Source organism: Carcharhinus amblyrhynchos, chromosome 2 (assembly GCF_965287045.1).
Source record: "Carcharhinus amblyrhynchos chromosome 2, sCarAmb.v2.hapA, whole genome shotgun sequence".
Taxonomy (NCBI): Eukaryota; Metazoa; Chordata; class Chondrichthyes; order Carcharhiniformes; family Carcharhinidae; genus Carcharhinus; species Carcharhinus amblyrhynchos.
The window spans coordinates 146,955,336-146,967,400 of NC_137325.1; the positions used below are offsets into that span (position 1 = coordinate 146,955,336).

The 12,065-nt window shown below is 51.1% G+C and overlaps 1 protein-coding gene across 1 annotated transcript in view; it reads right to left on the reverse strand.

The window, feature by feature from the left end:
• Window positions 1-7,018: 7,018 nt before the first annotated feature.
• The window catches only part of LOC145359966 (NFX1-type zinc finger-containing protein 1-like), a 28,362-nt gene continuing 23,315 nt past the window's right edge, over window positions 7,019-12,065 (reverse strand). The window contains exon 8 of the mRNA XM_080214868.1: window positions 7,019-9,869. Within this exon, the coding sequence (XP_080070994.1) occupies window positions 7,506-9,869 (2,364 nt within the window). The 3' untranslated portion in view covers window positions 7,019-7,505. The remainder of the gene's footprint in view (window positions 9,870-12,065) is intronic.

Below are 12,065 nucleotides of genomic sequence, written 5' to 3' on the forward strand. Positions count from 1 at the left end.
TAGAGCCGCTAGTGGACGAGACGCGGGCAGCTCATTTGCATGGCGGTCCGGTGACAGTGGGGTTGACCCACGTGGGTGCCGCGGTGGTGATTGGGCGGTCCATCCGTAGACCACGCCCACATCCCCCTGCTGATCTGCATAAAGCCCGCCAAGCCTGCCACGTGTTTTGTGTTTGTGGTAACGGAGAGGGTTGTGTTGAATTGGCATGGAGCCTGCTTTGAGTGCCAGTTAACCCCATAACAACCAGGGCAAATCACACATTAACCCCATAACCACTAGGGCAATGCCCCTCAGCTCCCATAGTCACAGCAAACACCGCACAGGCATTGGGTAGATGGTGTATTGTTAATGGACCAGTAACCCAGGCCAATACTCAAGAGATTTAAAAAAGAAATGCTAGAAAGTTTCAGCAGATCTGGCAGCTTCAGCTAAAAGAGAAACAGGGTTAAAGTTTAAGGTGCAAGTTAGGGGAATTAATGTGGTAAAACTGGGATGGGGATGGGGCAGGGGTGATGGGCTTGGGTAAGATACTCCATCCGAGTGTCAGTGCAGACTCAATGGGCCGAATGGCCTCCATCTGCACTGTAGGGATTCTCTGAGGTCCGTATGATTCTTGTTCCAGGTATCGCTGTATATGGGCATAGACTCAGTATCTGAGCAGTCACAAATGGTGCTCAACATATTGCAATCGTCAGAAAGACTTAGACAATATTCAGGCTTGGGCAGCACAGTAGCACACTGGGTTAGCACTGCTGCTTCACAGCACCAGGGACCCAGGTTCAATTTCCGGCTTGGGTCACTGTGTGGAGTTTGCACATTCTCCTCATGTCTGTGTGGGTTTCCTCCTGGTACTTCGGTTTCCTCCCACATTCTGAAAGACGTGTTGGTTAGCTGCATTGCCCCAAACAGGCGTCAGAGTGTAGCAGCTACTTGGGGAATTTCACAGCAACTTCATTGCAGCGTCAGTGTAAGCCATACTTGTGACTAATAAATTAAAAGAACAAGGAAAAGTACAGCACAGAAACAGGCCCTTTGGCCCTCCAAGCTGGTGCCGATCATGATACCCTAACTAAGCTATAAAATAAATACTGCCTTTACACAAGTGTCAGGCAACGACCATCTCTAACAAGAGGGCACCAATCAACTGCTCTTGACATAAACACAGTGGCTACCAGAGCAGGTCAGAGGCTAGGAATACTGCGATGAGTAGCTTACCTCCTGACTCCCCAAAGCCTGCCCAGAATCTACAAGGCACAAATCAGGGATGTAATGGAATACTCTCCACTTTCCTGGATGAGGGCGGCTCCAACAACACTCAAGAAGCTTGACACCATCCAGGACAAAGCAGCCGGTTTGATCGACCACTCTCAGTAGCAGCAGTGTGTACTACCTACAAGATTCACCAAAGATCCTTAGACAGCACTTTCCAAACTCACAACCACTTTCATCTAGAAGGACAAGGGCAACAGATACATGAGAACGCCACCACCTGCAAGCTCCCCCCTCCGCTTGTCTGGACACATGCAGCTCCAACAATACTCAAGAAGCTTGACACTGTCGGCAGGGTGGCACTGCTGCCTCGCATTGCCAGAGACCCGGGTTCGATTCCCAGCTTGGGTCACTGTCTATGTGGAATTTTTAAAAAGGCCATTTCAGACTGAGATGAGGAGAAACTACTTCACTCAGAGGATGGTGAACCTGTGGAACTTTCAACTATAGAAAGCTGTGGAGGCCAAATCACTGAATACATTTAGGCTCCAAATTCATCAAGCTGTATGGGGAGAGAGGGGGTATGTGGAGAATAGAGGAACAACCATGATCATATTAAATGGTGGAGTTCAGTTCACTATCTTCTAGCTCCACTCTTTATATTCGTACGTCTTGCCCCTCATCACCAGCCATGTCTACCCCTGTGCCTCCCCACTAGCAGCCTCACCACATTCTCCCCATTCTCTGGGTAAAGAATTTTCTTCTGAATTCCCCATCAGATTTCTTGAGGTCCACTTTATATCAAAGTTCCCTACTTATGCTCTTCCCCACAAGAGGAAACATTTTCTCTGTATCCACTTGATCAAAACTTTCTATAATTTTAAAGACCTCTATTCAATCATCCCTCAGTCAGATATAGATCGGTTGGAGACTTGGGCGGAGAGATGGCAGGTGGAGTTTAATCTGGACAAATGTGAGGTAATGGATTTTGGAAGGTCTAATACGGATAGGAAATATACAGTAAATGGCAGAGCCCTGAACAGTATTGATAGGCAGAGGGATCTGGGTGTACAGGTACACAGATCACTGAAAGTGGTAATGCAGGTGGAGAAGGTAGTCAAGAAGGCATACGGCATGCTTGCCTTCATCAGCCAGGACATTGAGTTTAAAAATTAACAAGTCATGTTGCAGCTTTATAGAACCTTAGTTACGCTGCACTTGGAATATAGTGTTCAATTCTGGTCGCCACACTACCAGAAGGATGTGGAGGCTTCGGAGAGGGTACAGAAAAGATGTACCAGGATGTTGCCTGGTATGGAGGGCATTAGCTATGAGGAGAGGTTGGAGAAACTTGGTTTGTTCTCACTGGAGTGACAGAGGTTGGAGGGTGACCTGATAGAAGTCTACAAGATTATGAGGGGCACGGACAGAGTGGATAGTCAGAAGCCTTTTCCCAAGGTGGAAGAGTCAATTACTAGGGGGCATAGGTTTAAGGTGCGAGGGGCAAGCTTTAAAGGAACTTTATGAGGCAGGCTTTTTAAAACAGAGGGTGGTGGGTGCCTGGAACTCGTTGCTGGGGGAGGTAGCAGAAGCGGATACAATAGTGACTTTTAAGGGGCAGCTTCACAAGTACATGAATGGGATGGGAATAGAGGGATATGGTCCCCAGAAGGGTAGGGGGCTTTAGTTAAGTCAGGCAACACGGTTGGTGCAGGCTTGGAGGGCCGAAGGGCCTGTTCCTGTGCTGTAATTTTCTCTGTTTCTTGTTTTTTACGATGACCAGAACTTCCCTTCTTCTCAATTTGATTTCTAAATTGTACAAAGCTTGAATAAGTAAACAGAAAAACAGATTCTGGAAAACCAATAGAAAGTGCTGAAGATGTTCTAGACTTCTTTCACATGAACATGGGTGGCACGGTAGCACAGTGGCTAGCACTGCTGCTTCACAACTCCAGGGACCCGGGTTCGATTCCCGGCTCGGGTCACTGTCTGAGTGGAGTTTGCACATTCTCTTCATGTCTGCGTGGGTTTCCTCCCACATTCCAAAGATGTGTGGGTTAAGTTGATTGGCTATGCTAAAAATTGCCCTTAATATCCTGAGATGCATAGGTTAGAGAGATTAGCGGATGAATATGTAGGGATATAGGGGTAGGGACTGTGGTCAGTGCAGACTCAATGGGTCGAATGGCCTCTTTCTATACTGAAGGATTTCTATGGAGGCCTCACAGCTCCTTGGAGCCGATTTTGACATTCATGGATCAACTCTCATTTGCCCACATTTCTCCCGTATTCCCTGATAGACGTCCTTATCAAAGACCTATCACTCTCCATTCTAAACCCTCTAACTGATCCGACACCCACACTGTATGGAAGAGAGTCCCAGATCTCTAGTGCCACATTTGTGAGTACATTGGTCCACATTTCACTTTAGCAGCAAGGTTTTCACTTTAAGATTCTGGCCCCTCGCTCTGGGTGGCCACATCGGAAGACTTGGCTTCTCCACATTTGCAAAAACTTGTCAAAGTCAATCTAAATGTAGGAAAACATAAATTATGCACTTTGGTCAGAAGAATAAAGGAGCTGAATATTATTTAAATGGAGAAAGACTGCAGAAAGTTGTTGTAAAGAGGGATTTTGGGGTCCTCGTGCATAACTCACTGAGAGCTAACACACAAGTTCAGCAGGTAATAGGGAAGATAAATGGAAAGTTGAGCTTCATTTCAAAGAGAATGGAGTTTAAAAACAGGGAATTCTTTCTAAAACTATACAAGGCACTAGTTAGACCGCACCTGGAATCCTGGAAACAGTTTTGGTCCCCTTATCAAAGGGAAGATATACAGGTATTGGAGGCAGTCCAGGGAAGGTTCACTAGGCTGATCCCGGGTTTGGAGGGATTTTCTTATGAGGGGAGGTTGAGTAGGTTCGGCCTGTACTCATTGGAGTTTAGAAGAATGAGAGGTAGCCTCATTGAGGCATATAGGATTCTCAGGGGTCTTGACAGTGTCAATGCTGAGAGACCGTTTTCCCTTGTGGAAGAGTCTAGGACCAGAGGACATAATCCCACAGTAAAGGGTTGCCCATTTAAGACAGAAACGAGGAGGAATTTATTCTCTCAGAGGTCAGTGGATCTGTGGAATTCTTTACTGCAGAGGCAGGGTCATTAAGTCCAAGGCTGAGAAGGACAGATTTGTAATTGGTAAGGGAATCGAAGGTATAAAGTGGGAAAGTGGAGTTGAGGATTATTATATCAGATGAGAAGGTGGCGATGGACTGGTAATCACTGGACTAGTAATCCAGAGACCCAGGGGAATGCTCTGGGGACCCGGGTTCAAACTCACAGCAGATGGTGAAATTTGAATTCAATAAAAATCTGGAATTAAGAGTCTGATGGTGACCGTTAGCACATTATTAAAAACTCATCTGGTTCACTTTAGGGAAGGAAATTTGCCACCTTTACCCAGTTTGGCTTACAGACCCACAGCAATGTGATTAATTCTTGCCCTCAGGCTTGGGCAATAAATTCTGGCCCAGCCAGCGACATCCACATCCCATTCATTATTTTAAAAATATCAGTCATGATCTTATGGAGCAGACTTGATGGGCCAAATGCCCTGGGTCCTGTCTCCCCTAAACTGCACTCAACCAGCTCAAGAAGATACACCACCTCCTTCTCAGGACCAACTAACAATGGGAAAAAACTAGTGATGCCCACATTCCTTGAATTAATTTAAGAACATAAGAACATAAGAAATAGGAGCAGGAGTAGGCCATCTAGCCCTTCGAGCCTGCCCCGCCATTCAATAAGATCATGGCTGATCTGTCGTGGCTCAGTTCCACTTTCCCGCCCTCTCCCCATAACCCTTAATCCCTTCTCTTATCAAAAACCCATCAACCCGCTTCTTAAAAATATTTAGCGAGGCAGCCTCCACCACTTCAACGGGCAGAGAATTCCAGAGATTCACCACCCTTTGAGTGAAGAAGTTCCTCCTCAACTCCGTTCTAAACCGCCTCCCCTTTATCTTGAGGCTGTGCCCCCTAGTCCTACTGTCTTTTTTGAGCGGGAAGAGTCTCTCCACCTCTATCCTATCCATCCCATTCATCATCTTATACGTCTCAATGAGATCTCCCCTCATTCTTCTAAACTCTAACGAGTACAAGCCTAGTTTATTCAGCCTCTCCTCATAGCTCAATCCCCTCAACTCCGGTATCAGCCTAGTAAACCTCCTCTGCACTCCCTCCAGGGCCAAAATATCCTTGCGCAGGTGCGGCGCCCAAAACTGCACACAGTACTCCAGCTGCGGCCTCACCAATGCCCTATACAGCTGCAGCAAGACCTCCCTACTTTTATATTCAATCCCCCTCGCTATGAAGGCCAGCATCCCATTCGCCTTCCTGACCACCTGCTGCACCTGCAAGCTGGGTTTTTGCGATTCATGCACAAGGACCCCGAGGTCCCTCTGCACCGTCGCCTGCTGCAGTTTTTCGCCACGTAAGTAATTTATCACATAATGAGGTAATAGCACTGCTGCCTCACAGCGCCAGGGACCCCAGTTCCATTCCTGGCCTCGGGTCACTGCCTGTGTGGTTTGCACATTCTCCCCGTGTCTGCATGGGTTTCCTCCCACGGTCCAAAATACATGTAGGTTAGGTGGAATGGCCACGCTAAATTGCCCCTTAGTGTCCCAGGATGGGTAGGTTAGGTGGATTAGCCATGGTAAGTGTAGGGTTACAGGGAGAGGGGATAAAGTCAGTGTAAAGTCGAATTCTAAGAATGACCCAGGACAGAATGAGTGAAATGTAACTCAAGTGGATCAATGGGCTGTTACTAAACATTTTTCAAAATTCACTCATAGCATGGTATGTGGCTGGCACTGGCTAGATCAGCATTTCTTACCCATTCCAAATTGCCCCTTGAGTGGAATGGTTTGCTTGGCCATTTTGTAGAATCCTACAGCGAAAGAGGCCATTCAGCCCATCAGGTCTGCATCGACCACAATCCCACCCAGGCCCCTATTCCAGGACCCCTCATATTTACCCTGCCATATCCCCCTGATGCTGGGGAGAATTTAGCATGGCCAGTCAACCTAACCCCCACATCTTTGGACTGTAGGAGGAAACCCACACAAACACAGGGAGAATGTGCAAACTCTACACAGACAGTGACCCGAAGGCTGGAATTGAACCCGGATCCCTGGAGCTGTGAGGCAGCAGTGCTAACCACTGTGCCATCATGCCACTTTCAGGGAGCATTGAAGAGTCAACCACATTGCTATGGCTCTGGAGTCACATGCAGGCCAGACCAGGTAAGGATGGCACAGTAGCACAGTGGGTTAGCACTGCTGCTTCACAGCTCCAGGGTCCTGGGTTCAATTCCCGGCTCGGGTCACTGTCTGTGTGGAGTTTGCACATTCTCCTCGTGTCTGCGTGGGTTTCCTCCGGGTGCTCCAGTTTCCTCCCACAGTCCAAAGATGTGTGGGTTAGGTTGATTGGCCATGATAAGAAATTGCCCCTTAGTGTCTAGGGATGTGTAGGTTAGAGCGATTAGTGGGTATAATATGTAGGGATATGGGGGTAGGGCCTGGGTGGGATTGTGTTCGGTGCAGACTCGATGGGCCGAAGGGCCTCTTTCTGCACTGTAGGGTTTCTATGATATTCTATGATGATATTTCCTTCCCCAAAAAAGGACATGAATGAATCAGATGGCCATCCTGCTATTGAAAGATCGAATGGAGGAGCCGATTCCCCAACCCCCACCAGGCATTAACTGGAGACCAGAAAATGAGGCAGCCACAGGAAATCCTTCGGAGATTCTGTTTATTATACATCACGGGAATCTAGAACCTGTGTCTCGGCAGAACTGGAATGGATCTCCAATCCTCCTAGCGTGAAGAATCCACCTTCTTTCCATTGCTATTGGACAGTGGCGTAGGGGAATAAGCCAATCAGAATAGCAAGCAGCACGGTGGGTGTAGCGATACCTCAGGGACTGCAGCGTTAAGAAGGCAGCTCACCACCACCTTCTCGAGGGTAACAAGAGATTGGCGATAATGCTGAAATTGCCACTGAGTGAATAGGAATCTTTGATCGGATCACACCCAGGTAATCTGTGTCTCATGCGTTGGTTGAGAGATGAATTGTTGTGAAGATGCAGTTAAGAACTCTGCCAACCTCAATCCGGCTGGTGCCTGTGGCATTCAGCCGAGAGGACAACTCCCGATTAATTTCTCATCTAAGAGATTGCACCTCTGACATTGCAGCACTCCCTCAGTCCTGTACTGGGGGGATGCCAGTCTGAACTATGGGCTCAGTTTTTGGGCTACCTGCTCGCAGTTTTGTGACTGAGGGGTAAGAAGGTTGCCGACTGAAACACCGCTGGCACAGGGTGAACTGCCATCCATTTCAGCAACTGGAGAAATGCCCTCTTCGGGGTGTTGGCTCTCTCCCCCAATCAGCAGCGAGCACTCCAGACACTCGGCCTGGTCGGACTCGCCACATTCCTCTACCGCGTACAGGTGACCGGCAGGGCACTGGTACCAGTCGCTCTTTGCCATCTCAATATCCTTGGCCACCGACAGTCGCTCATCTTCTGAGATCCACAGCTCTCTACAGGACGCGAGCTCCCCGATCTTCGCCAGCTCCTCTTTGATCTTCAGCTCCGAGTCGTCGGTCAGTTTTTCCTCCAGGTTTCTCAGGACAGAGTCCACAACGTTGGCCACCTCGCCCGGCAGTGCCGTGTTCCTGGCCTCCCAGTGACTCAGCAAACGCATCAAATCCGCCTGGTAGGATATCCTGACAATCTCGTTCCTGCACTCAGCCAGCTGCTGGTGGGTGAAGGTTGCCCGCTTGGTGCCCAGCCACCAGTCCAGCTTGGTGAGCTTCAATTCCAAGCTCACCCGTCGCTCTGCCGTGCAAGCCTTGGCTTGTTTCCTCACCATGTCCAGGAAGCGGAAGATGCCCAGAGCTCTCTCCAGCGCTGCCAGTTCTGGGAGGGAGCGAGAGGCTTCCACTCTCTTGCGGATGTTGTATCTCTGCTCGCCATAGTGCAGGTTGACAGAAGCCGCGATGATGTTCTCAGTCAGTTGCCGCTTCTTCTCCTCAATCTCCTGTGCGCTGCCCAGGATAATGCTCTTCACCTGGTTAATGCCTTGCCACCTTGCCTTGATGACGTTGCTGTACCGGCTGTGCCACTGGATGAGAGTGTCGCAGCGCGGGCAAGACTCGAGCTGGAGGGGTCGTGGACCCTTGTCCATCAGCTGGTCCATCCTGCCCACCTCCAGGACGTGGCCACAGCCCTCCAGCACCACAAAACGGGCAGCGGGGTCAACCTCCGAGCCAAAGAAAGCAGAGGTGAGCTCGGGTGCGTGGCACGTGCGGCACAGGGGTGGGCACGTCTCCCCGCACAGGCCGACGCAGGGGTGCCCACAGGGTAGCGTTTGGCCGCAGGGCTGGTCGCAGCGAGGGCGGTCGCATTCCTCAAAGCAGGCTCGGCTGCACTGGTGGTGCTGGCATCTCCACGGGCACGGCTTCAGGCAGGGGCTGCAGATCTCCCCGCACCTCTTCTGGCACTGGCCATGCCCGCACTTGCAGTCACACGGCAGTCGGCAAGGCTGGCAGCTGTCGGCACAGGGATCCTTGCACTGGTGGCCACAGAGAAGCAGCCGCCCGCATTTCCGATTGCAACCGCGGTGCAGCCTGCCCTCCAGACAGTCTGCACAGGTGCCCATGCAGGGGTGCCCGCACCGCAGCACCTCTGCGCACTTGACCACACAGGGGAAACTGGCGCAATTCTCACTGCATCTTTGCCGGCAGGGGTGCCCGCAGTCCAGCAGTCTTTCACACGGGTGGTCACAGGGCAAGACCTGGGAAGGGAGGCTGCATGGCACCCTCTGGACGTGCCCACATTCCGGCACAACCTTCTCCACCATCTCCTTACACGGGCTGCACTTTTTCCAACAGCGCTTGGGGCACCTGTGCCCACCACTGCAGAGAACGCGGGCGCAGAGCTCCTGGCATTGGTACGCCCCCTGCCCTGGAGTGTGTACGTGGCAGCGATGTTTGCACAGGTGGCCACACTCCAGACGGGAGTCACACGGACGGTCACAGGCCCAGTCGGGAAAGCGCTGGAAATGCTCTGGCCTCTCAATGTGGATTTGGCTTTCTGGGTGGTTGGGACAGGGCACAGGGAGACCTCTCCCCAGCAGACCCCTTTCCTCCAGCACCCGGAGGACTAACCTCCACGTCTTCCTTTCGGGGCTCTGCTGCAGCTTCTGGAAGTTTCCCAGGCAGAACAGCCCCATCCTGGCTCTGGAGAAGGCCACACACAAATGGTTCTTAGCCCTGGAGAGTTCAGCCCTCTCCTCCCAGTCACTGCGGACCATCGACAGCAGAACTACGTCGCTAGCCTCCCCCTGGAAATCATCAATCGCCTTGACGGAAATGGCGGCCATCCCCAGATCCCGGACCATGAACCGGATCTGCCGCATCTGAGCCACGTAGGGAGTCAGGATGGTGATCTGGTCCGTGCTGTACCCCTGCCTCAGGAGGTGTTGGCAGAGTCCCACCAGGAAGCGGGCCTCGTGCCCATTGCTGTGGCCATCGGCTTCCGTGTTCCGGTCCTCGTCCACTTGGTGCTCAACAAAGAAGACATTTTTTGATAGACCCTAGGGTGAGAGTCGAGAAGGAAAGAGTCAAATGGGCTGCCATCAAAATACCAACTTACTGAGTTACTGCTCCAGCTTGCTGCCCACCCTAACCCCCTCCCACCCACCACCCACCCACCCTAACCCCCTCCCGCCCACCACCCACCCACCCCTAACCCCCTCCCGCCCACCACCCACCCCCCCCTACCCCAACTCTGCCTCCCCACCCACCCACCCCTAACCCCCTCCCGCCCACCACCCACCCCCACTCTGCCTCCCCACCCACCCACCCCTAACCCCCTCCCGCCCACCACCCACCCCCACTCTGCCTCCCCACCCACCCACCCCTAACCCCTTCCCGCCCACCACCCACCCCCACTCTGCCTCCCCACCCACCCACCCCTAACCCCCTCCCGCCCACCACCCACCCCCACTCTGCCTCCCCACACTAAACCCCACCCACCACCCCAAGCTCCCCTGCCCCCCATCCCAGCTCTGCCCACTCACACTAATACCCCCCTCCTGCCTCCCCAGTGATGTGAGGAACAGCCAGCACCACACTATTCAACTGCAGGGGCTTTTTATTCATTTGTGGGACCTGGGCCTCGCTGGTTAGGCCAGCATTTATTGCCCATCCCTAGTTGCCCTTGAGAAGGTGGGGGGTGAGCTGCCTTCCTGAATCGCTGCAGTCCGTGTTTTAAGGTTGACCCACAAGGGAGGGAATTCCAGGATTTTAGAAACATAAAAACTAGAAGCAGGAGGGGGCCATTCGGCCCTCCGAGCCTGCTCCACCATCCATTTTGATCATGGCTGATCATCAAATTCAATATCCTCATCCCCCCTTCCTCACATATCCCTTTCGCCCCTGGAGCGATATCTAATTTCTTCTTGAAATCACACAATGTTTTGGCCTCAACTACTTTCTTGGGAGTGAATCCCACACATTCCCCACCCTCTGGGTGAAGAAATTTCTCCCCAACTCAGTTCTAAAAGGTTTACTCCTTCTCCTCAAACTCTGACCCCTAGTTCTGGACTCCCCCACCATCGGGAACATTCTTTCTGAATCTACCCTGTCTAACCCTGTTGGAATCTTATCAGTTTCTATTTTGATCCTGCGATTATGAAGGAACGGTGATATATTTCCAAGTCAGAAATATTATTTATTAGTCACAAGTAACTATATTAACACTGCAATGAAGTGGTGAGTGACTCAGAGGGGAATCTCCAGGTGGGGGGTGTTCCCAGGTACCTGCTGCTCCTGTCCTTCTAGATGGAACTGCTTGTGGGTTTGGAAGGTGCTACCTAAGGAGACTTGGTGAAGTCTTGGAGATAGGATACACAGCTGCCACTGTGTGTCAGTGGTGGAGAGATTGAATGTTGTGTTGATCAAGTGGGGCTACTTTATCCTGGATGGCCTCAAGCTTCTTGAGTGTTGTTGGAGCTGCACTCATCCAGGTAAGTGGGGGGTATTCCATCACATTCCTGACTTGTGCCTTATAGATAGGGGACAGGCTCTGGGGAGTCAGGAGGCGAGTTATTCGCTGCAGTATTCCCAGTCTCTGACCTGCTCTTGTAGCCACTGTGTTTATGTGGTGGGTCCAGTTGAGTTTCTGGTCAACGGTAACCCCAAGGATGTTGACACTTGGGGATTCAGTGATGGTAACACCATTGAATGTCAAGGGTTAGAGTGTCTCTTATTGGTGATGGCATGAATGTTACTTCCCATTTGTCAGCCCAAGCCTGGATATTGGCCAGATTTTGTTGCGTTTGTACATGGACTGTTTCAGTATCTGAGGAGTTGTAAATGATGCTGAACATTGGGGTTGTTCGCTGATGATTGCACAAAGTTGGCCCTGTCCTTCCCATTGGTCAAGCTGTGATCTACTGGCCAAATCCCCCTCTATCGTAGCCCCAGGTGCTGAGAGATTCATGATTCTTTCATTTCTGCCAACACCCTGATTCAATTTCTTCTTAGTGTGTAGTCAATATTACATCTCCTAATTCCCAAAAGCTACAAGCCAGCAGTGTGATGGAATACCACCACCCCACCCCACCCCCACCAACCAATTTACCTGGATGGGTGCAGCTCCAACAACACTCGAGAAGCTCGACACCATCCAGGATAAAGCAGTCCCACTTGATTTCTACCCCATCCACAAACGTTCACTCCGACACACAGTAGCAGCAGTGTGTACTATCTACAAGATGCACTGCAGG